This window comes from Amphibalanus amphitrite, unplaced genomic scaffold (assembly GCF_019059575.1).
Source record: "Amphibalanus amphitrite isolate SeventyFive unplaced genomic scaffold, NRLGWU_Aamphi_draft 000430F_arrow, whole genome shotgun sequence".
In the NCBI taxonomy this organism is placed as follows: Eukaryota; Metazoa; Arthropoda; class Thecostraca; order Balanomorpha; family Balanidae; genus Amphibalanus; species Amphibalanus amphitrite.
In genome coordinates this window covers 368,473-394,164 of record NW_024881924.1, presented here as the reverse complement: position 1 = coordinate 394,164, position 25,692 = coordinate 368,473, and the positions used below count along the sequence as shown (strand labels likewise).

General features: G+C 51.4%; 1 protein-coding gene across 1 annotated transcript; it reads left to right on the top strand.

The window, feature by feature from the left end:
* Positions 1-394: 394 nt before the first annotated feature.
* Positions 395-6,058, top strand: LOC122391303. The gene is made up of 7 exons (XM_043385100.1): positions 395-458; positions 717-775; positions 1,096-1,584; positions 2,785-3,026; positions 3,120-3,327; positions 3,420-4,167; positions 4,203-6,058. Exons 1-7 carry the CDS (start codon positions 395-397, stop codon positions 6,056-6,058), a joined length of 3,666 nt encoding a protein of 1,221 aa, XP_043241035.1.
* Positions 6,059-25,692: the final 19,634 nt, after the last annotated feature.

The following is a 25,692-nucleotide window of genomic DNA, read 5'->3' as shown; positions in this document are numbered from 1 at the left end:
TTCCAGCCGGTGTTGGGAGTGTGGGCGTGCGGGACACCGCAGAGGCGACCAGTCGTGCCCCGCCTACAACAGGACCTGTTCCAAGTGTGGGAAGCTGCACCACTTTGCCCTGCACTGTGGTGCCACTCGTGTAGTGTCCAGTGTTCAAGTGCTCGCTGTCAGTGTCTCACCTTTGACGGTTGATGCTCAGGTGGAGGGACAGGAGGTGACCTTCACCGTCGACTCAGGGTCGCCTGTGTCGATCCTTCCCAGGAGTGTGGAGGGAGGGGACCTGACAGCAACTGATCAGCGTCTGTGTGCCTATGGGGGAGTGTATTTGATGTTTTAGGGGTTAAAAGTGTATGTGTATCATGTAAGGGGAAAACCGCCAGTGTCACTGTGTATGTCGTGCCTCATGGCCGTGCGGCGTGCATTGATGGGCCTGGACATGATGGAGGCGTTCGATGTGTGTATCGTAGGTAACCGCGTGTGTGCTGTTTCCACAGCCTCTTCCTCCCACGCTACTCCGGAACCTGCAGAGCCTCCCAGCCACCCTGCTGAGCCTGCTGACCCACCTGCCTCACTGTCCAGGATCCAGCCTGCCATCCTTGGCTACCAACCCCTACCTTGGCTACCTTGGCTAGCCAAGGATGGCAGGCTGGATCCCGGACACCGTGTCACCGTCAGTCCTGAGGTGGCACCTGTGCGACAACCTCTTCGCCGGCTGCCCCTGGCAGTGGTTGATGAGGTGAGTGCCAGACTGAAGGAGCTCGAGAGCCAGGGGGTGATCGAGAAGGTGAGTGCGTCCCCCTGGGTCTCACCCCTGGTGGTCGGAAGGAAGCAAGATGGGTCCATCCGCCTATGTGTTGATATGAGACGGGTAAACAAGGCAGTCATCACTGATGGGTACCCTCTCCCCAGGATCGAGAATGTACTTGACCGTCTGAGTGGCTCTCAGGTGTTCTCCAGGCTAGACCTGAAGGACAATTATCACCAGCTGGAGCTTCATCCGGACAGCCGTGACCTGACTACGTTCGTCAAATCGTCAGTCACCTGGGGCTGTTCCGCTTTACCCGGGTGAACTTCAGGCTCGCCAGCGCTGGACCTTGTTTCCAGAAGGTGATGGCCTCCATGCTGGAGGGGATCCCAGGAGTCGATGTGTACCTGGATGACATCCTGGTTCACGCTCGCTCTCAGGCCGGGCACGACGCTCAACTGAAGGCTGTGCTCCAGTGTTTTGATGCCCACAGGGTTCGTGTGAACTGGAGCAAGAGCGTCACCAACCAGAGAGAGATCGGTTTTCTCGGGTGCCAGATCTCCGGTGACGGTGTCCGTATCGACCCGGAGCGGCTCCGGCCTCTGCTGGACGCGCCCGAGCCCCGGGACGAGAAGAGCCTCCGCGCCTTCCTCGGAGCCGTGGATCTCGGTGAGTTTTTGACCCGGCTGGGGGTCAAGCACACCTTCAGCACGCCCTACTCGCCACATACATGCGGCATGGTTGAGCGGCTGAACCGCACAGTGAAGGACGCAGTCCAGTCCGCGCGGCTGGCGAGGGAGCCGCGCTCTGCCTTCCTCCGGAAGTTTCTCAGCGAGTACCGCGCGACGGTACACCCGGCGACTGGAGTGTCACCCTTTCTTTTAATGAGGGGGTGGGCGGCGCGTACGGTTCTCGACGTAGCGCCGTCGAACGACCCGACATCTGTCGATTCGACCGTCCGACGGCACCATCGCCGCTACCAGAAGGCCTACAAGGCCAGGCCCGACCGGACCGCGACCGCCGCTCCCCGGTGGGGCGAGGGCGATTGGGTCAGAGTGCGGAAGCCGGTGAGTGGGCGGGTCGAGGCTCAGCGGTCCGTCCGAGTGAGTCGGAGGACCGGCCCGGTGAGCTAACGGCTCTCCACGGGCGAGCGTGTGCACGCCAGACGGCTGGTGCCAGGCCTGCCGGTGAGCCAGTACCCGGTCCAGGGAGGATCCGAGCCCAGTGGTCCTGCCCCGGTTCCTGTCGCCCCGACTCCTCACGGAGATCGTCCCAGGTCAGAGCGTCCCTGCCCCGTCCCACCTACCCCACGGGGAGCCGGTCCTGCTCCTGCCGAGCAGTTAGTGACCCCACGTCGCGGCGGGCGGGCGCGTAGGGCGCCGGACAGGCATTCACCCTAGGGGTGCAGCTACAGTCGTAAGGTCAGTTCGCGGGCGCGCGCTGTATTTTGATGACTTTCCGTTTTTAGGGACGCCGTTTCGCTAAAGAGAGGGGTGGTGTTGCGGCGTGGATAAGCGCGGCGGAATTGCTCGTGCCGCGCCATGGATGTAGACGGGACAAAGTTGTTTATAGTGCTGATTGGGGCTGTGCGCTACCGAATACCATGAGTGACGCCCTAGCGTATCCGTGGATATTTTGGTTTAATGTTACTGTGCATTGGTAATCGTTATTCGTGTCGTGTTGCTCGTGTCGCTTTATTTTCATATGTTAACAGCCCCTCATTCCTTACCCATTTCTCCCGAAGGTCGCCGGAACAGCACTAATGGGCGGGACCCCCGGCGAGAGAAGATGGCCGACGGAGGAGGCTCAAGACCCTGAACGTGTATGTGCCGCCGATCCGTGCAAGCTCCATGTCGGACACCCGGACCCAACACTTCACACCTGACCAGTGGCCTCACGACACCAACGCCATGATCTTCGGGGACGTGAACGGGCACAGTGCGGCCTGGGATCCACTCGTGGAGGAGGACGCCATCGGGGAGTAAGTCCAGGAGTGGATCTCCCAGCGGGACTTTGTGGTCGCCAACTCCGGAGCCCCTACCCGACAGAGCCCGGCCCCCCCGTACGCCCTCTCAACGCCGGACATCACGCTGCACCACTCGTCGCTCACAAACCGGGTGGAGTGGGAGACCCTAACAGCACTACCGTCGGACCACTTCCCGATACTGGTCAAAGTACGGGTGGGTAAACGGAAGAAAGAGGAGAAGCGAAAGACCAAGCCGTCCTTCAAGAAAGCGGACTGGGCCCTGTTCGAGAAGATCATTGAAGAGAAACTGGCGGCCTCCCCAGAGTGGGATGAACACACACCCTTAAAGGCTGCAACCTACCAGTTCAATGACCTAGTCATCACTGCGGCGGCCAGGGCTATCCCCTGTGGCGCCAGGCGTGACCCTGTGCCGTGGTGGACCGAGGAGGTGGACGAGGCCGTCAGGAGACGGGACGAGCTCCGAGCCCAGGCCAAGGCAGACCCGGCGGCCGGCGCGGCCTGGAGAGAAGCGGCCAAGGAGGCGAGCCTCACCATCACCAAGGCGCGGCAGGAGTCCTGGCGGACGTTTGCGTCCGGGCTGTCGCTCCGCTCCGATGTGGGCCAGGTGTGGTCCACCATCCGAGCCATAGACGGCCGCTCCGCCACTACGAGGAGGGATGACGCCACACTCCGGGGGGGAACCGCCGGACCTCTAAGGACAGCGAGAAGGCGGACGCTTTCATGCGCGTGTACAGCGCCGTCAGCCACCTACCGCCACGAGTCCGGGAGGACCGGCGAGCGACCCACGAACTGACGGACTTCCTCCGCACGCCCTGCACCCAGTGCGGCCACAGTAGACGGGGATGCTGCTCCCCGTTCTCCGAGGCGGAAATGACGGAGGAACTGAGCCGGCTCCCCGCGAGGAAGGCCGCCGGACTGGACCGCATCGCTAACGAGATGCTGGTCCGTCTGGGGACAAGAGGTCGTGCCAGGCTCCTTCAACTCCTCAACTTCTCCTGGATGAGGGGCGAGCTACCCTCCATCTGGACCAAGGCAGAAATCGTCCCGATCCTGAAAAAAGGCAAACCACCCGACCAGGTCAAGTCCTACCGCCCCATCAGTCTGCTGAGCTCGACGTCGAAGCTGCTGGAACGCCTCATCAACCGCCGCCTGATGTATCTGCTGGAACACCGCCAACTCCTGAACCCCAACCAGGCCGGTTTCCGGAAACACAGGTCGACGGAGGATCAGATTCTGAGGCTGGTACAGGCGACGGCGGATGGCCTTGAAGAAAGGAAGCGGACCCTGCTGGTGACGGTGGACTTCTCCACAGCCTATGACAAGGCATGGCGCACGGGCCTCCTCTGGAAGATGTCCCGCCTCGGGCTCCCCCGTTGCTACGTAGCATGGTTCCGGGCCTTCCTCCGGGACCGTCAAGCATGCGTGAGAATAAACAACACAAGGAGCAAGTTCCGGGTTCTCCGCGACGGCACCCCCCAGGCGCGGTGACATCCCCGGCGCTGTTCAACCTATTCATCAACGACATCACCGACGACTTCCCACCGGGCGTGTCGGCGTCGCTGTACGCCGACGACCTAGCCATCTGGTGCAGCGACCGTGACGTCTCTGCCGCCGAGACCAAGGTGCAGCGTGCCCTGGACAGCCTGGAGGAGTGGGCCCGACGCTGGAAAATGGTGGTCAGCCTGGAGAAGACTACCTCCATTATCTTCACGCTTGACCCAGCTGAGGCACGGCGAGAAGCGGCGCTCCATTTCCAGGGCCAACCAGTGAAGTTCTCCCCCACCACGACGTTCCTGGGCATCACCCTCGATAGAAGCCTCACCTTCACGGGACATGTGAAGACGATCAAGGCCAAGATGCTCCAAAGGAACAACGTCCTCCGGGCCATCAGCGGCACGACGTGGGGCTGCTCACCGTCTGATCTGCGCAGCACATACCTCGCCTTCTCTCGCGCCTGCGCCGACTACGCCGCCGGTGCTTGGATGCCCGGCCTCAGCGAGTCTGGCCTGAGGGAGCTGGAAACGGTGCAAAGACAGGCGTGCAGGACAATCACCGGATGTGTCAGATCCACACCAGTGGACGCCCTGGCCAGAGAGGCGGATCTCCTGCCTTTCTCGGCGCGGCGGAGGCAGTTGGCGGCTGTGGCGATGGAGCGCCACTCCCGGGACCTACCAGGCGACCCTGTGCAGCGGATCCTCCTCCCTGAGAACCGCCCCCGGCAACGTCTGCGCTATGACAGAGGATGGGCACGGACGGGCCAAGAGATATCCAAAGACGCCGGCCTAGACGACCTCCCACGCGAGCCGTTCCTGGTGGTTGCCAGCACCCCTCCCTGGGAGTCACCGCCGCCTCCAACGGTCCTCTTCCACACTGGACTTGAGAGGCCGCTACCGCAAAACGCCCCCGCCGAACAGCGACGGACTGCCGCCGAGGAGACGCTAGCCGGACTGCCGAACCCGGACGTCCAGGCTTTCACGGACGGCTCGGCCACAGCCGGCACAGGACGAGGCGGAGCAGGGGCAGTCGTCTATAGGAGCGGCAGGGAAGTGAAGAGGATCCGAGCGCCAGCGGGGCGCTTCACTTCGAGCTACACAGCGGAGCTTCTCGCTCTACGAGAGACACTCAAATACATCGAGTCCATCCTCACCGATCAAGACCCTGTACTCAATATCCAGCTGTGCACCGACTCCCTATCATCCCTCATGCGTCTGAGGGAAGGCCCGGCCAACCAGACTGAACGGGTCGCTGACCAAGTCTGGCTATCCCTCCGGCGACTAGGACGACGCCACCGCGTGGACCTTCAGTGGGTTCCCGGTCACGCGGGAGTCGCCGGCAACGAGATCGCCGATGCCGTGGCCAGGGAGTCCGCTGAGCTGCCGCAGGACGGGACACCCATCACCTTCGCGGCGGCCAAGAGCCTGCTGAAGCGCCACGTGAGCAGAGAGTGGGTGGAGAGCACGCGCCACTCCCGACCGGCGCCCGCGACCCGCCCGCACCTAAGCCACGACTACCACGATGTCGTCGGCCCGGGCAGGGTCAGGCTGGCAGACAGGCTCGGCCTGTCTAGGAGAGAGGGCACCGCTCTGGCGCGCCTCCGGACCGGCCACTCTCCTGCCCTGCAAGCTTACCGTCACCTCATCGGGGCGGAGGAGGAGGATGGGTGCCCGACCTGCGACGGCGGAGTCAGGGAGGACGCGGAACACTTCCTGACGTCGTGCCCCGCGACGGCCCGCGGCCGTCACGACGTTTTCGGGAGAGAGGACCCGACGCTGCGGGAGGTCTTCGCTGACCCATGCCGGGTTATCGAGTTCCTGCGGCGCCTGGGCCGACTATAGAGCGCCCACGGCGCTGGACACTCTGGCGGGGTGCTGGGTTCTCCGGCCCTACCCGGCGTCTGAGTCCGCCGGAACCCGCCCGGGGGCCTGCTGCCCTCCCTGCGCGGACGTCGCAAGTGTCGCCCCCGAGGGGGGCTGGGGCCCTCACGGGCCCCCCATGTGGGCCCACCGGGCCCGACGGCCGGAACGACAACAACAACTAGAGGTGGCAAAAGATGAAAATTTTGGGAACCAGACTCGAACCAGACCCGGCTGGACATTTCTGGAACCAGTCGGACCCGGTCTTAGTTGGAATCGGAACCAGTTGGACCCGTTTCCCAAAAGTCAATTAATACAAACTACTTGTAGGTATCATTAGTTGCATCATGTAAAACAGCCTATTTCCCACTGGAAATACTCATGAGCTACTGTGTGCAAAGAAACATTCACTTCATTCACTTCATATTTTGCAATAATGTGTAGTGTGCAAGATGTATAGTTTATGGTAGGACCCGGTTGGACCCGTCAGAAAATTTCCAGGAACCGGTCTGGACCCAGATGGGTCCAGACTGGTTCTTTGAACCGGGTCCTCGGGTCCACATTTTGCCACCTCTAACAACAACAACAACAACAACAACGGAGGAGGCTGACGGGTCATGAGTTTCGTTGCTTTGTTTTCCGCTCGTGTAAATACCGCAAATACACTCAGTGTGGGAGTCTTCCCGAGTGTCCCGTGCGTCACACTTGAGGAGACACAACAAAACTGTTCATGACGACACAGAAAACAACTATCAGTGACGAGTATTACCGGCGGAACATCCTGGCGGCTAGCGATTGGTTGCAGCCACTCAACAAGACGGCACAGAAGGGCTCGGTTTCTGAACGTGCACCGATGCCTGATTCAAGCCGCGCGGTCTTCATGCGGGGCGGCGCACCACCTTCAAGTCCCTAGCAGAATGAGAAGTGATGCCGAGAGGACCTGTTTTTCTTCTGGGCTAAAGGGCTATTGGCTTGGAAATAGCTCCCAAACAATTCCACCGATATCTTGGGGACTACCTATAGTCCATCAGGAGATGAATGAGGGGACACCCGCCACCAGCGCCGCCCAACTGTGGGCACAGGTTAGTATGGCGCTACTCTATATGAAACCCACTGTGCTGGAAAATCCAGTGGCTGGAATGCTCCAAAAATGTGTTCCTGCACTCTTATGAAAGGTGACTCTGGCTATATAATAATTCAAAAGGGAAAATATCAGAATGTCTTGCTTCTTCATTACAGCGTGAAGAAAGATGTCCAGATAATTTTGTTACACCCCGTACATCAGTCTTCATTGACCCATCATTGTAAAAGAGTGTTAAGGGAGTTTTGAGGTGTTTTGTTTTATTTATTGATGTGTTATAGATAAAAGCATGAACTTGCCAGCATTTTATGTGGAATTTTGTTTTCCATGCCAACTGAAAGAAAACTTTATGAATATATATTTAGGTATTATTTTTTATTTTTTCTTCCCTGTCCCTTAGCACCCCACATCCACCTCAAAATATGCATGTGTCCGGAAAAGTGGGAGAGGATAATGAATGAATCAGAATACATGATTTGTATAAGTTTTTTTCAGGAAACATGTGCAATACATGTGGCAATACACCTAAGTCACCTATGCATTCATTTTCCCTCTACACCTACTAGTTTGCGTCATACACACAGAGTTTTGGAGATGTTTCAATTTTGTGAAAATGTAGCATGATTTTCAAAACCGTTTTTGAACCAAATCACTTACATGAAAAACCATGCCATTTTGTCCTATAGTCTAGAACAACAGTGTCAACTACCACACTCAAGTTTATATTTAACCTCAAATTAGGAACTACATACCTATGACTCAAAGTTTTTCCCACACAACTGCCCCTTAGCACCACACTGTTCCTTAACACCCCATTTTCGTGGGTGTAACTTTGTATACTTTCGAGGTCCCATGTGGGACCCCAGTGCGAACATTTGGGACCCCAATAGTCATTTTGGGACCCCAATAGTGGAGGCCCCCCGAGACGCACCAGCTACTTTACAAACGGAGGTCCGATGTTCATATAGAAGGTTCTCTGTATAAATAGGAGGCCCTTGGACAAATCGGAGGCCCTGTTGGACAAATGTGAGGCTCCCTGGACAAGTAGGAGGCCCCCTGAGCAAGTAGGAGGCCCCCTAAACAAGTAGGAGGCCCCATGGACAAGTATTGGACATAGGAGGCCCCCTCTGTACGAATAGGAGACCCCCTGGGCCTGGACAAATAGGAGGCCCTAGACCTAGACAAACAGGAGGCCCCTTTCACAAAAGGAGGCCCCCTGGCCAATTAGGAGCCCCCTGGACAAATAGGAGGCCCCTTTCACAAAAGGAGGCCCCCTGGACAATTAGGAGGCCCCCTGGACAAATAGGAGGCCCCCTGGACGAATAGAAGGCCCCTGGAGAAATAGGAGGCCCTCTGAACAAGAAGGAGGCCCCCTGGATAAAGAGGAGGCCCCCTAAAAATAGGAGCCCTCTGGATAAATAGGAGGCTACTTTAACCAATAGGAGGCCCCCTGGACAAATAGGAGGCCCCCTGAACAAGTAGGAGGCCCGCTGGACAAATAGGAGGGCTCTTGGGCAAATAGGAGGCCCCCTAGGAAAATAACAGCCGCTTGGACAAATAGGAGGCCCCCTGGACAAATAGGAGGCCCCCTGTACAAATAGGGGGCCTCTTGAACAAATAGGAGCCCCCATGGACAAGTAGGAGCTAGAGGCCCTCTGTACGAATAGGAGGCCCCTGAACAATTAGAAGGCTTCCTTAACAAAAAGGAGGCCCTTCAAAAAAGGAGGCCCAAGTAGGAGACCCCTGGACAAATAAGAGGCCCCTGCACAATTATGAGACCCCTGGTCGAATAGAAGACCCCTGGATAAATAGGAGGCCCCTGGACAAATAGGAGGCCCCTGAACACGTAGGAGGCCCCCTGGATAAAGAGGAGGCCCCCTGGAAAATAGAAGTCCCCTGGATAAATAGGGGACCTTCTGGACAAACAGGAGGCCTCCTGAACAAATATGAGGCCCCCTAGACGAATAGGAGGCCACTTGGACAAATAGGAGGCGCCATTAACCTATAGGAGGCCCCCTAGACAAATAGGAGGCCCTCTGTAACAGTAGGAGGCTCTCTGTACGTACAAATAGGAGGCCGGCGCTCGACCTGTAGAAGCTTAGCTGTATGTACAAAAAGGAGGCTCTCTGTGCAAGTAGTCGAAGTAGGAGGCTCTCTGTACTGTATGTACCTACAAATAAGAGGCCCCATGGGCAACTTAGAGGCTAAGTACACAAATCGGAGGTCACCTATAAAAAAGCGGGACTCTGTTGGAATACCTGTTTGAATAAATTGTTTTCCTGATATTCAAATTATCTAATCCTCGCCCGCACATGGGGGGCAGTGGTTGCCACCCCCCCCCCCTCCCCCCAGGGTTTTTTTCTGCTCTGCACTCAACATTTTGATTGCTAGAAGCCGGATGTTTCGTATAGCTATAGCTGCTTCTCTATCCTTTCTTAGCGTCCATTGAAAATTCCAAGTTTCTGTGGTTTTGGTTTCGGAGATATGACCTTATTCTTCAGATGATGTCATAACCTAAGTGACATATACCCAATATCTTGCGTTGGCTTTTGACACCTTATGAGCTTTTGACACCTTGATTTCGGCCTTTTTTGCCAGTCTTACCTCCCACGTATCATGGAATATGTTGTTCGATGATGTAGAGACGCTAGGGTCAGGGTCAAGGTCAGCCTAGGTCATCTAAAAATTTTGCGTTTTAGGCGAGCTGAATTTACTTTCGTGAAGTTTCTTTGACTGTATATTTGGTAAAAGCTTCTCAGTTCATGATCTCATGCTATAGGGACACATTCATAATCGGTGCACACATCTGTGTACACACAGACACACAGACATACAAACACATATCATTGACCTTGACCTTACTTGACCTGAAATGACCACAGCCAGCAAAAACCTAGTCGGATAGTGTGACAAAGAGGTTCTAGCTGGCTTGGCACCACAATACGGCAGCGTCATTGGTATATGATGAGCAGCGCACGTGATGTTCCAACGGGCAACGGTGACCCCAAACAGCTACGTTCTTTAGTTTGACCTGACCTGGAAGGTCAATGACTGCCTGATGAGGTAAAATTTGGTATCATTGGATTCGTCTCTTCCCAAAGAATATGTTGCTCTTGACTGCGAAGCTTAAAATTTTGTTTGAATAAATTGTGGTGATGTCGAATAAAATACCTACACAAGCAGCGGGCCAACCATCATATACCGATGACGCTGCCGTATTGGTGCCAAGCCAGCTAGAACAGCTCTTTGTCACACTATCCGACTAATTTGCTGGCTGTGGTCATTTCACGTCAAGTTAGGTCAAGGTCAATGATATGTGTTTGTATGTCTGTGTATGTCTGTGTATGTACTGATGTACCCTGACCCTGACATCTGTACATCGCAGACGGCAGAACAACATGTTCCATGATAGGTGGGAGGTAAGATTGGCAAAAAAGGCCGAAATCAAGGTGTCAAAAGCTCACAAGGCCCATAGCCAACGCAAGATATTGGGTATCCGTCATTTAGGTCATGACATGACCTGAAGAACAAGATCATATCTCCAAACCCAAAAGCCACAGAAACTTGAAATTTTCAATGGACGCTGAGAAAAGATAGAAAAGCAGCTATCCAAAAGTCAGATTTCTAGCTTTAAAAATGTTCAGTGTAGAGCAGAAAAAAACTAACTTGGGGGCATGGCAACCCTCCCCCAGGTGCGGGCGAGGGTTAACCCTCACACTTTCTGGGGTCGGTTAGATTCCTTGCGCAATGCTGTGCCGTTAATTTTTTTTATAATTAAGGCTTTTTGTTTTATTGTCGAAAGTGAAAAAGCCTGAAATTTTCGTCGATTTCGGTCGACGCGGGGGATATTTACATACAATGTCATCCTGCTGGCCTGGATCCATGAGTAAGGTCAGGTGACCTACCATTTCTTTATTAATATTAAAAAAAATCATGGCATCCGGGCTGTGACGAAAAATAAGTGGCCTAAATCCAATGAGAAAATTGGATTTGGGGGTACCCTAGGTTTGGCTTCTGAGCCTCTGGTCCCCCAGTGAAAATTTCTTAGAGGAGGCCCAGGCGTGGTTCGTAAATTACCGCTTCCGCAATTGGAGGCCCCTAATTGCTTGGAGGCCCCCACTAAATGGAGGCCCCCTTGGACGTTTGGGACCCCAATGGTGATGTCAAAGTTTCACCCATGCCCATTTTACGGTAGCCAGGGGGCCATGCCCCCCTGAAGGCCAAAAATATAATTTAATCAAACAAAAAAAATAATAAATCAAGACAACGGAGGCCAGTTTTACCAACAGAAGAATAGCCGCCTTCCAGAATTTTTGCCTAAAGACCACTTCACATATGAAGCGTAGGTACTACACGGTAAAGCCCTCTCCGCTTACGTGCCCATCGCTTTTGCACTGTGTACCTATGTGGAGCAGTCTTAAGGCAAAAAAAATCCAGCACACGTTTTTTTGTTGGTATAACTGGCCTCTGCGCCACACCCCCCCAAAAAAGTGGGCCAAATTCAAGGGACTTTCCTTTTTGGGAGGGGGAAGGGGGTTACGATTCTATGCTGCCACATGGGGAGGGCTCAGCAGACAGATGACGTCACGGGGTGTCAGGGTTTTGTCAATTTTTAAGACTTTGCTGTGCAGTAAATTATCTTTTTAAGGCTCTAAGGGAGCCTAAAGGTCGATATCAAACTGTCTTAGAGTATAAAATCCTCGGAAAATTAATATTGGCGAAGATAGGTAGATACCCGCTGACATCTGTCAAGGTCACCGATGTAAACAAACGGCTAAACATTCGGTATTAGTAGAGCAGACGTCACACAAAGGTTTTCCAACCAAGGAGAGGTCCTATACCCGGAGGTGCTTCTTTCTAACAAAACCTAAACAAACCTAACCTAACCTGACCTAACCTACAACCTACAACCTACAAACCTACAACCTAACAACCTACAAACCTACCCTACAACCTACAAACCTACAGTGCCTCTCCTCAGTTTGAAAGCCTTCGTGTGACGTCTGCTCTACTGATGCCAACCATTCTACCTCCTGTATACGGCCTTGGGAGGGGGTACGACACTAGGTCGCAACCTGTGGCCCCTCCCTCAAAATCCTGGCTACGTGCCTGACCTTAATTTAATTCCATAAGTATCTGTTACAAATGTTGACTTCAAATTCCATATAACAATAGGTAAAACTTCGGCATTAGTATATATTAGGTCCGAGTGGACAATTGTGACGCTGTTGATACAAATCTGTAACAGCAAAAATTTTAGGTTTTAGGTTAGGTTAGGTTGTAGGTTTGTAGGTTTTGGGTTTTAGGTTAGTAGGTTTGTAGGTTTTAGGTTGTTAGGTTTGTAGGTTGTAGGTTGGTAGGTTGTAGGTAAATAGGTAAGGTTAGGTCAGGTTTGATTGTTTTTTCTTTTATTTCCAGGACATATAAGTATCATTTTTGGATTCAGGATGTTAAATAATGTAAGAATATGAAAACTTTATCTTTTAACAGTCACTCGGACTTAATGTATACTTTTACCACAAAAACTTCACAAAAACTTCTTCCACAAAACTTCGTCCATCTCACCTGTTTGTGCAGCACAAGAAAACTGCTGTACCTTCGCTCTATTTTGTGCGACCTGCCATTGTTGACCACTTCAATAATGTACACATAATACAACTTTTCATTGGGTTCATCAACAGCTTTATAACTGGTTACATAAACACGAATCATTGTTATTCGCACAACCACGGGTGAGACTATCCCAGGGCGGTGTTTCACGGGACGCTGCTACCACGCTGCCATCAAATGGGGGATAATTTTTTCAGTACCTAAATTTCAGTTATTTTGCACTATCATAAGTTCAGGGCCCTGTTTCACCGGTGATAGCAGCACGCTATGTTTTAGGGCCTTGGCAGCACGCTGCCACGGTCAGGGGGGCGACACGGCTATTCGCGCAATGTATTCAGTTATGGGCCGCGCGGGGCCTCGCGATGACGCGGCTGGAGGCAACTGCTCAGCGCGCTAGGATACCTCTGGCGGGGCCGGGCGCTGAAGGGTTTGCAATGAATGGGTTATGGGCGGGCAGACAGAGGTCAGAGATGAGGTATTGAATTTGAATTGACATCAGCAATCTAGTGGGGAGGGAGAACGTTTCTAATCGAGCTTGGGATGGGGAAAGCCGAAAATGTCACGATCGGATTCGACTCAGAGCTCCGACAGGGCCGGGTGCCGTACCATATGTAGTACCTATATTTAGTAGGCGGGCAGACAGAAATGAGTTATTGGATTTGAATTCACCATCGGTTTCTGGTGGGGTTTGAAGACGTTTTTAGTAAAGCTCGGGGTGGCGGATCCACTGGCGGATCCAGGGAAAGGCATTTGGAGCAAATGTTTTCCCCCACAACCGGGGCAGCGCCCGAAATCGCTTTTCGAGAATAAAAAACTTCCCAACTTTTCTGAGGAAATGTTGGTTAATCGCATTGCACAGCAGTGCGCAAGGAATCGAAATCCGAGAGTTTTTAAAATTAATTCGGAGAAACCTTTTTGGGGTAAGCCCCCGCAGTGTCCAAGGCCGCTTCCTGTATATCCGCCAGTTGTAAATAAGTCACGGTCGGTTACCGAACTTCGGCGGGACCGGGCGCTGTATACGTTGTAGGTACCTACGATGAAGAGGCGTATATACAGACACCTCACCCCACATTCTACTGCTCTGCACGTGCTTCTGTGGGTGAAGCACTGAAGCATCACGGAATCCCACAGGACCTGCGAGTCGACGAGGTGCCGCTTTGGCCGCCGGGTACTGCAGCTCCCTGGAGCTGCCTGGGACGGGGGGCCGATGGTAAAACAACAGCTCCGGCGGTGCCCCTATGGGCCGTAGTAATTAGTGAATTCTCGTTATGTAGTAGATATCATATCCTCAATGATCTCCATTACGATTTTATATTCCTAAACATTATGACAGACCAATTATGCTTGCCTACGTTCAGGCATTACCTCTGATGGTTATCCGCCCAGTACAACATGCGTTGTCTTTCAAACAGCAATCGACGACCGGATCCCTTCTCATCATCTCTTAAACCATCGGTTGTCAATTCATCCACCCCGTTTCCCTAAAAATAGACGGTCAGATTCGGCCCGAGTCCTTACGACACCTCTAGATTCGCCAGAGACGGGATCGCGTCGCCGTTATTGCACCCGTCTTAGTGTCTTTAGATCCGGGCCTAGGATGCATCGAGGTTTATAATAATGCAGTCTGTAGATCAATCAACATAACAATAGTGTTATGCAACCACATTAAAATATCTCCCCGGCTCCTGCAACGTTCCAACGCCCCTCCGTTATGCATTCGCCCGGTATGTCCGCCGAGCCGGCTTGCCTCCAATGACGTCACCGGCCGGCCGGCGGCGTTCAAGGACAAACGGCTGGTGTCCTTACCTGGAGTTCTATAGCCTTGGCCACGGTCATAGAATACTAGCACGCTGCTTTTACACGTGTCAAATTGGGTTTCCATGGAAACATCAACAGGCCCATTGCTCCAACACTACCGCAAGTGTGACGTCAGCTCGCGCAATTTGATAGCAGCGCATGGGTGAAATTTTGACATCACCATTGGGGTCCCAAACGTCCAAGGGGGCCTCCATTTAGTGGGGGCCTCCAAGCAATTAGAGGCCTCCAATTGCGGAAGCGGTAATTTACGAACCACGCCAGGGCCTCCTCTAAGAAATTTTCACTGGGGGACCAGAGGCTTAGAAGCCAAACCTAGGGTACAACCAAATCCAGTTTTCTCATCGGACTTAGGTCACTTATTTTTCGTCACAGCTCGGATGCCATGATCTATTTTTTTCATATTTATAAAGAAATGGTAGGTCACCTGACCCTACTGGTGGATCCAGGCCAGCAGGGTGACATTATATGTAGATATCCCCCGCGGCGTCCGAAATCGACGAAAATTTCTGGCTTTTTCACTTTCGACAATAAAGCAGAATGCCTTTATTATAGAAAAAAAGAAAATAATTTAACGGCACAGCATTGCGCAAGGAATCTAGCCGACCCCAGAAAGTATGAGGGTTAACCCAAGATACCTATAAGAAACGGTTAACCCTCGCCCGCACCATGTCCGTGAAGTTAGCGTCAGCAACAGCAACGAATACAGCGTCGGATTCAGAATCGCTTCAAAAAGTGCTATCAGGTCAATTGGGGGACGGGGAACACGAATATGACATTTATTTTGCCCTAGCTCCCTTCCTTCATCCCTTAATCGTCCCTTAAAGGACGGGGCGCGTCAAAAGTGCCCCAAGGCTTCGTCTGATCGCCAAAATAATGGTCGCAATCGATTCCTCGGGTCAATATCTAACCTCAGTCGAAGGTTCCAGACCTGTGGCTCTTATCCCTCATCCCTTAATCGTCCCTTAAAGGACGGGGCGCGTCAAAAGTGCCCCAAGGCTTCGTCTGATCGCCAAAATAATGGTCGCAATCGATTCCTCGGGTCAATATCTAACCTCAGTCGAAGGTTCCAGACCTGTGGCTCCTATCCCTCATCCCTTAATCGTCCCTTAAAGGACGGGGCGCGTCAAAAGTGCCCCAAGGCTTCGTCTGATCGCCAAAATAATGGTCGCAATCGATTCCTCGGGTCAATATCTAACCTCAGTCGAAGGTTCCAGACCTGTGGCTCCTATCCCTCATCCCTTAATCGTCCCTTAAAGGACGGGGCGCGTCAAAAGTGCCCCAAGGCTTCGTCTGATCGCCAAAATAATGGTCGCAATCGATTCCTCGGGTCAATATCTAACCTCAGTCGAAGGTTCTAGACCTGTGGCTCCTATCCCTCATCCCTTAATCGTCCCTTAAAGGACGGGGCGCGTCAAAAGTGCCCCAAGGCTTCGTCTGATCGCCAAAATAATGGTCGCAATCGATTCCTCGGGTCAAAATCTAACCTCAGTCGAAAGTTCCAGACCTGTGGCTCCTATCCCTCATCCCTTAATCGTCCCTTAAAGGACGGGGCGCGTCAAAAGTGCCCCAAGGCTTCGTCTGATCGCCAAAATAATGGTCGCAATCGATTCCTCGGGTCAATATCTAACCTCAGTCGAAGGTTCCAGACCTGTGGCTCCTATCCCTCATCCCTTAATCGTCCCTTAAAGGACGGGGCGCGTCAAAAGTGCCCCAAGGCTTCGTTTGATCGCCAAAATAATGGTCGCAATCGATTCCTCGGGTCAATATCTAACCCCAGTCGAAGGTTCCAGACCTGTGGCTCCTATCCCTCATCCCTTAATCGTCCCTTAAAGGACGGGGCGCGTCAAAAGTGCCCCAAGGCTTCGTCTGATCGCCAAAATAATGGTCGCAATCGATTCCTCGGGTCAATATCTAACCTCAGTCGAAGGTTCCAGACCTGTGGCTCCTATCCCTCATCCCTTAATCGTCCCTTAAAGGACGGGGCGCGTCAAAAGTGCCCCAAGGCTTCGTCTGATCGCCAAAATAATGGTCGCAATCGATTCCTCGGGTCAATATCTAAATATCTAGGGATAGGAGCCACAGGTCTGGAACCTTCGACTGAGGTTAGATATATAATATCTAATATCTAAATATCTAAATATCTAGGGATAGGAGCCACAGGTCTGGAACCTTCGACTGAGGTTAGATATTGACCCGAGGAATCGATTGCGACCATTATTTTGGCGATCAGACGAAGCCTTGGGGCACTTTTGACGCGCCCCGTCCTTTAAGGGACGATTAAGGGATGAGGGATAGGAGCCACAGGTCTGGAACCTTCGACTGAGGTTAGATATTGACCCGAGGAATCGATTGCGATCATTATTTTGGCGATCAGACGAAGCCTTGGGGCACTTTTGACGCGCCCCGTCCTTTAAGGGACGATTAAGGGATGAGGGATAGGAGCCACAGGTCTGGAACCTTCGACTGAGGTTAGATATTGACCCGAGGAATCGATTGCGACCCTTATTTTGGCGATCAGACGAAGCCTTGGGGCACTTTTGACGCGCCCCGTCCTTTAAGGGACGATTAAGGGATGAGGGGTAGGAGCCACAGGTCTGGAACCTTCGACTGAGGTTAGATATTGACCCGAGGAATCGATTGCGACCATTATTTTGGCGATCAGACGAAGCCTTGGGGCACTTTTGACGCGCCCCGTCCTTTAAGGGACGATTAAGGGATGAGGGATAGGGGCCACAGGTCTGGAACCTTCGACTGAGGTTAGATATTGACCCGAGGAATCGATTGCGACCATTATTTTGGCGATCAGACGAAGCCTTGGGGCACTTTTGACGCGCCCCGTCCTTTAAGGGACGATTAAGGGATGAGGGATAGGAGCCACAGGTCTGGAACCTTCGACTGAGGTTAGATATTGACCCGAGGAATCGATTGCGACCATTATTTTGGCGATCAGTCGAAGCCTTGGGGCACTTTTGACGCGCCCCGTCCTTTAAGGGACGATTAAGGGATGAGGGATAGGGGCCACAGGTCTGGAACCTTCGACTGAGGTTAGATATTGACCCGAGGAATCGATTGCGACCATTATTTTGGCGATCAGACGAAGTCTTGGGGCACTTTTGACGCGCCCCGTCCTTTAAGGGACGATTAAGGGATGAGGGATAGGAGCCACAGGTCTGGAACCTTCGACTGAGGTTAGATATTGACCCGAGGAATCGATTGCGACCATTATTTTGGCGATCAGACGAAGCCTTGGGGCACTTTTGACGCGCCCCGTCCTTTAAGGGACGATTAAGGGATGAGGGATAGGAGCCACAGGTCTGGAACCTTCGACTGAGGTTAGATATTGACCCGAGGAATCGATTGCGACCATTATTTTGGCGATCAGACGAAGCCTTGGGGCACTTTTGACGCGCCCCGTCCTTTAAGGGACGATTAAGGGATGAGGGATAGGAGCCACAGGTCTGGAACCTTCGACTGAGGTTAGATATTGACCCGAGGAATCGATTGCGACCGTTATTTTGGCGATCAGACGAAGCCTTGGGGCACTTTTGACGCGCCCCGTCCTTTAAGGGACGATTAAGGGATGAAGGAAGGGAGCTAGGGCAAAATAAATGTCATATTCGTGTTCCGCGTCCCCCAATTGACCTGACGGCACTTTTTGAAGCGATTCTGAATCCGACGCTGTATTCGTTGCTGTTGCTGACGCTAACTTCACGGACATGCCCGCACCTGGGGGGGGGGAGGGTTGCCACCCCCAAGTTAGCTTTTCTGCTCATACACTGAACATTTTTAAAGCTAGAAACCTGATTTTTTGTATAGCTGGATTTCTATCTTTTCTCAGCGTCCATTGAAAATTTTAAGTTTCTGTGGCTTTTGGGTTTGGAGATATGACCTTTTTCTTCAGGTCATGTCATGCCCTAAATAACGAATACCCAATATCTTGCGTTGGCTATGGACCTTGCGAGCTTTTGACAACCTGATTTAGGCTTTTTTGCCAGTCTTACCTCCCACCTATCATTGAACATGTTTTGCGATGTACAGATGTAAGGGTCAGGGTCAAGGTTAACCTAGGTCATCTAAAATTATTGCGTTTTAGGCAAGCTGAATTTACTTTTCGTGAGGTTTCTTTGATTGCATGTTTAGTAAAAGCTTCTCAGTTCATGATCTCATGTAGGGGAGAGTGGGGCTATGCGTTACACTTTTTGGTCTTCTGCACTTAGTGGCCAAGCTATTCAATGAAATTGCACCAAATTTGGTCACATGCTAGCTGAATCAATTTGGAAAGCACATGCAAACTTTCACTTCTTTACGACTATTCACTTTTATGTGAAATTCAGAAAAACAAAGCAAGATTTTTGGGGTAAGTTGAAAAAATGTGGGGCAACTTGATACACGATATGGGGTAACATGTTACACTTCTTTTTTCGTAGTTTCTTCATCATTATAACGGTCACTGGCCGTCCTATCGGAACCGATCGTAAGCCTCCCTAATGGATACTACTAAACATGCTTTCCTTTCTCATTGAAAGGCAAGAACAATAAAGCATAAACCACTACTGTACTCCACACGCATGAAAAGGCTCATCAAACATGGCTCAATCTCTGATTTGCCTTTACTGCGACGCCAAGGGCACCATGCATTGCCATACTGACCGGAGTTTGATTTTCTGCACGAAATTTACGCGCAGGTGAAATGGAGCACGTTATAATCAGTCTTGGGTAGCCCTCTTTAAACATGCCCCGGCCCTGCGGCGGCCGACTTTTACAAGACTGAACTCAAATGTTTGCTTACATGAAGAGGATAGTGCGTTTTACTTGGTGATCTTACAAAAAAAAAAAATCATCGCTTAATTTTGTGAACATACATTCAACATTCTTACACAAATAACCTTGACAAAAAACGACCCAAAGTGTTGGCCAGCAAAAAATACTTTTGCTGTCACAACTTACCCCAGTGCGCCTACAGGGCGACATGGCGTTCCACCAGGTCTGAGCCTGCAGTGACATGTAAAATGTGCGTAACTTTTCTGCTAGCGTAAATATTGGCGCCATATCAAGAGTATTTTTAAAGATATTTCCTTTGTAACAACTTACCCTTGTAACAACTAGCCCCACTCTCCCCTAATAGGGACACACAAACCAATCTGTGCACACATCAGTACATACACAGACATACACAGACATACAAACACATATCATTGACCTTGACCTAACTTGACGTGAAATGACCACAGCCAGCAAATTAGTCGGATAGTGTGACAAAGAGCTGTTCTATAGCTGGCTTGGCACTAATACGGCAGTGTCATCGGTATGATGGGCTGGCCCGCTGCTTGTGTAGGTATTTTATTCAACATCACCACAATTTTTCCTTTTTAAGATTTTAAGCTTCACGGTCAAGAGCAACAATTTTTTTGGGAAGAGACGAATCCAATGATACCAAATTTTATCTCATCAGGTCAGTCATTGACCTTCCAGGTCAGGTCAAACTAAAGATTGTTGCTGTTTGGGGTCACCGTTGCCCGTTGGAATATCACGTGCGCTGCTCATCATGTACCGATGACGCTGCCGTATTGTGGTGCCAAGCCAGCAAGAACCTCTTTGTCACACTATCCGACTAGGTTTTTGCTGGCTGTGGTCATTTCAGGTCAAGTTAGGTCAAGGTTAATGATATGTTTTTGTATGTCTGTGCGTGTCTGTGTGTATACTGATGTGTGCAGTGTGCACCGATTGTGAATGTGTCCATATTACATGAGATCATGAATTGAGAAGCTTTTACCAAAAAAAAAAAAAACAGTCAAAGAAACTTCGCGAAAGTAAATTCAGCTTGCCTAAAACGCAATATTTTTAGACGACCTAGGTTGACCTTGACCCTGACCCTGGCATCTCTACATCATCGAACAACATGTTCCATGATAGGTGGGAGGTAAGACTGGCAAAAAAGGCCGAAATCAAAGTGTCAAAAGCTCACAAGACCCATAGCCAACGCAATATATTGGGTATTTGTCATTTGGGTTATGACATCACCTGAAGAATAAGGTCATATCTCCGAAACCAAAAACCACAGAAACTTTAAATTTTCAGTGAACGCTAAGAAAGGATAGAGAAGCAGCTATACGAAACATCCGGCTTCTAGCAATCAAAATGTTGAGTGAAGAGCAGAAAAAACTACCTGGGGGGTGGGGGGTGGGGGGGGGGGTGGCAACCACTGCCCCCCCCCCCATGTGCGGGCGAGGATTAAATAGTTTGAATATGAGGAAAATAATTTATTCAAACAGGTATTCCAACAGAGTCCCGCTTTTTTATAGTTGACCTCCGATTTGTGTAGCATCTAAATTGCCCAGGTGGCCTCTTATTTGTAGGTACACAGTATATACAGAGAGCCTCCTACTTCGACTACTTGCACAGAGAGCCTCCTTTTTGTACATACAGCTAAGCTTCTACAGGTCGAGCGCCGGTCTCCTATTTGTACGTACAGAGAACCTCTTACCGTTACAGAGGGTCTCCTATTTGTCTAGGGGGCCTCCTATTGGTTAATGGCGCCTCCTATTTGTCCAAGCAGCCTCCTATTCGTCTAGGGGGCCTCCTATTTGTCCAGGAGGCCTCCTGTTTCTCCAAAAGGTCCCCTATTTATCCAGGGGACTTCTATTTTCCAGGGGCTTCCTCTTTATCCAGGGGGCCTCTTACGTGTTCAGGGGCCTCCTATTTTTCCAGGGGCCTCCTATTTATCCAGGGGTCTTTTATTCGACCAGGGGTCTCATATTTGTGCAGGGGCGTCCTATTTGTCCAGGGGTCTCCTACTTGCCCAGGTCCAGGGGGCCTCCTATTCGTACAGAGTGCCTCTAGCTCCTACTTGTCCATGGGGCCTCCTATTTGTTCAAGAAGTCCCCTATTTGTACAGGGGGCCTCCTATTTGTCCAGGGGGCCTCCTAATTGTCCAAGGGGCCTGCTATTTTCTAGGGGGCCTCCTATTTGCCCAAGAGGCCTCTTATTCGTCCAGAGGGCCTCCTATTTGTCCAGCGGACCTCCTACTTGTTCAGGGGGCCTCCTATTTGTCCAGGGGGCCTCCTATTGGTTAAAGTAGCCTCTTATTTTCCAAGCGGCCTCCTATTTATCCAGAGGGCTCCTATTTTTAGGGGGCCTCCTCTTTATCCAGGGGCCTCTTTCTTGTTCAGGGGCTTCCTATTAATCCAGGGGCCTTCTATTCGTCCAGGGGGCCTCCTATTTGTCCAGGGGGCCTCCTAATGGTCCAGGGGGCCTCCTTTTGTGAAAGGGGCCTCCTATTTGTCCAGGGGGCTCCTAATTGTCCAGGAGGCCTCCTTTTGTGAAAGGGGCCTCCTGTTTGTCTAGGTCTAGGGCCTCCTATTTTTGCAGGGGGCCTCCTATTTGCACAGAGGGCCTCCTACTTGTCCATGGGGCCTCCTATTTGTTCAGGGGCTTCTTATTTGTACAGAGGGCCTCCTATTTGTCCATGGGGCCTCCTATTTGTCTAGGGGCCTCTTATTTGTCTAAGGCCTCCTATTTGTCCAGGAGGCCTCCTGCTTGTCCAGAGAGCCTCCTATTTCTCCAGGGGGCCTCCTGTTTTCCGGGGGGGCCTCCTGCTTGTTCAGGGGGCCTCCTATTTGTCCAGGGGGGCTCCCATTTGTCCAACAGGGCCTCCTATTTGTCCAAGGGGTCTCCTATTTGTCCAAGGGGCCTCCTATTTGTCCAAGGGGCCTCCTATTTATACAGAGAACCTTCTATATGAACATCAGACCTCCGTTTGTAAAGTAGCTGGTGCGTCTCGACTCTCGGGGCCGGGGGCCTCCACTATTGGGGTCCCAAAATGACAATTGGGGTCCCAAATGTTCGCATTGGGGTCCCACATGGGACCTCGAAAGTATACAAAGTTACACCCATGTAGCAGCGTGGTAGCAGCGTCCCGTGAAACACCCAGTTTGCACTATCGTCTTTTCGCAGGCAATTCCTGTCAAACACAGGTATATCCGGTCATTCCGCACTATTTTAGTTAGTATAGAGGCGATGCCAGATCTGGCATAATAAATGGGTGTGTGGTAGCTCATTTTGCACTAAATCCGGTATATGAGCACTATTCATGATTTCACTGCCGAGCACGAGCTTATACTGCTATGATCACAGTATTCTTGAGCATTGAGGTATTTTTTTTATGTTGTAGGGGAAGCGGGGGTAGCACCGCCATGTGGGAAACACCGCCATCCTCTCTATCGGCAAAACTCTGAATTGTAAATGTTAACACCCGCCATTTCGGTGTCCGAACGGGAACGGGACGCCGCGTGAGGTAGGTTTCGCTAAGATTTATTTGATTTTGAGATCGCTATTGCCCATTTTGTGAATTTCAAAACATCGTTGTAATCATTTGGCATGTTTGAGCAGCAAGTAAGTGGTCATTTCAAGTCAAAATGCCTTGATTTTTACGTTAAATTCGAGGGCATGAAGTGCTCTTTGTTGAGAAAGGAATTACAGAAGAATCGCGTCCCGGCTTGTTTTGCTGTCGGGGCGTTGTCGGTCCATGACTGTGAGTGGGGTAACACCGCCATGCTCGGCGGTGCTACCCCAAGGGGTGGCAAAATGGATAAAGCCGCAATGATGATTCACTCAGCTCGGAGAAGAGCTTTAGTTAGGCCGCAAACGTCGTCTGTTTTTTAACCTCACGTTTGACTTCACTGGATGTTTCGAAATAAACGTGAATTTGTCATGCTTTGTATGCATATTGTCCGCAACAAACAGTCTGATCTGTGACAAACTAACAACCAACTCTTGTGTGTCTTATATGAGTTTGAGTTACTATTTCAGACAGCAGTAACGCTTCCAAGGGTGGCCGTCAGTGTCACCGTAAGGCCGATCTGTGGATAACATCGCCATCAGTAGCGGTGCTACAAGCACATTTTTTGGAGGACGAAAAATGCAGGACTTGTTTTCGACGTCTGTAAAGTACCGAAATTTTATATGGAGCGCTGGAAACTATGCCAACATGTAGGAAAACATTCCTACTTTCACATGAATGCAAAAGAGCTTCGTTTTTACTACGCATATCAGCTCGGTGAGCAGAAATGCTTAAGGTGGCGGTGCTCCCCCCGCTTCCCCTACCTACGTAAGTTGGACATCAAAGTATGATCCTCCATTCAGCGTATTACTTCCACGATGAAAACGGAATTGGAGCAAGTTTTGTTGCATAGGTCCTGCCTTCTACGCAATACACCACGCCCGGTGCTGCCCCCTAACGACTAATAGTCATGCTGGGTATATATTAGGTAAATTTGTGGACAAAAATGCGCATCGCTTAGGTTCGTGGGACAAAATCATGTACGCAAATGTACGGTACACGGTCTGCCCTCCGGCTTCATCTGGCTCACGATGCAGCCGATAGGCGTTATCACAAGTGTATTCGCGGCCATTGGGGCGACGTAAGAAAAGAAGAAAACAACTGGTCCCAAGAACTTTAAATTATCAGTTAGCATGCATCTTTTCCTTGATCTGTAGATAATTTACCTACCATTAATTGCTAATGAAAATTGCATTTAAAATCTTCCGTCTATGCTTTTTTCATCGTTTGCACAATATATTATTTTATTAAGCTAGAAATACTAATTAGAAATAGTTCCCGCATCATCAAGAACAATAGAGAAGGCTTGAAGTGAATACAATAATCTAAACGGTGTTGTAATCTATGTGAAGACACTTCTAAAATTGCCTGTAGAAATATTAAAGGCAAAAGTTCAACTTTTTCACAAGACGGATGGCTATAAACCTATTCAACGTGTGACAACTCAGCCGGTATTTCGTCGCCTACAGCCCAGCTTTCCCTATTGACCGATAGAGGCGCTGCTATCGATGTCCGCCCGTGCCGCCTAACGGCGTGACCACTCATGCTCCTCAGCAAAGTACCACCCTCTCGAAATGAGAGCTGGCTAGGCGTTAGGCCGCTGAACGACGAAACGCTGCTGCGAAATGCTACAATCAAGATCCATCTAGTTGATGTGCGTCAATAACAGTCAGACACGTCGCTTCCACGACACGTACGGAAGGGACGTCGAGCGCTTCCTACCCAGTAAACATGCCGACGTCGGCCCGACGTCGGCCGACGTCGGGGTGACGTCGGCAACTCGGCATCGGCATGCCGACGTCGGCCCGATGTCGGTCCAACCTCGGCACGACGTCGGCTGGATGTCGGATATGCCCGCATGTACCGACGTCCAGCCGAGGTCCAGCCGACGTCGGGCCGACGTCGGACTGAGATCGATTGCTGAGGTCCAGCCGACGTCGGGCCGACGTCGGGGCGACGTCGGACCGACATCGGCCGCTGTTTTGACCGTTAAAATAATATAAAATGCATGTTTCATGTTTCATAAAGAGCTTCTGTATTCAAAATATCCTCAGGAAACTCAAATCTTCCTCCACGCCGCAACTCCCTGAGACTGGACGGGAGACTTTATCCCATTTGGGATTGCCCGTAAGCCGAGCTCGCCCGTAGCCGGGTGCGGTGAGTGCTTGGGGGCTGCTCGGCCTATCCTTTGGTCAGGCTCGGCCCCGGCAACTCACCAGGGCCGGGCCCAGTTCATATAGAAAGGCCAGTCGGCAAGTGTCACTTAGCCAAAGTGCCACTTATCAAAGGGACACTTTGGGAAACGTTGGTGCAGGTGTGTAAGAGTGGCTATATGAATCCATTGTGGGGTCGCCCTTTCCAATAAGTGTCACGTAACAGCAATGGGACCCATAGGCGTAGGAACAGGGGGGGCCGGGGGGGCCATGGCCCCCCCACTTTCGGAGGTGGGGGGGCCAGCAATGTTAACTGGCCCCCCCACTTTTTGCTGACTTAAGTGTCTGTCTGTACCTAACCTACCACCCGGTAACTTGACAACTATTCAGCTTGCCCTTTAATGAGGATTCCTTTTTGTTTCTACAGCGTTATTGACCGCAATTTCCTTCACTCAATGAAGGAAACCATATCAGAGACAAGACTGTGAGTCCTGGTGACAGCATTTTGTTGAATACGAGGCGCGGGACAGCGAGCACTAAAAAGGTATAGGCAATACTAAGACAATACTAGCACGGTGCAGGAGAATGCGTATACAAACGACCAACGCTTGACCTG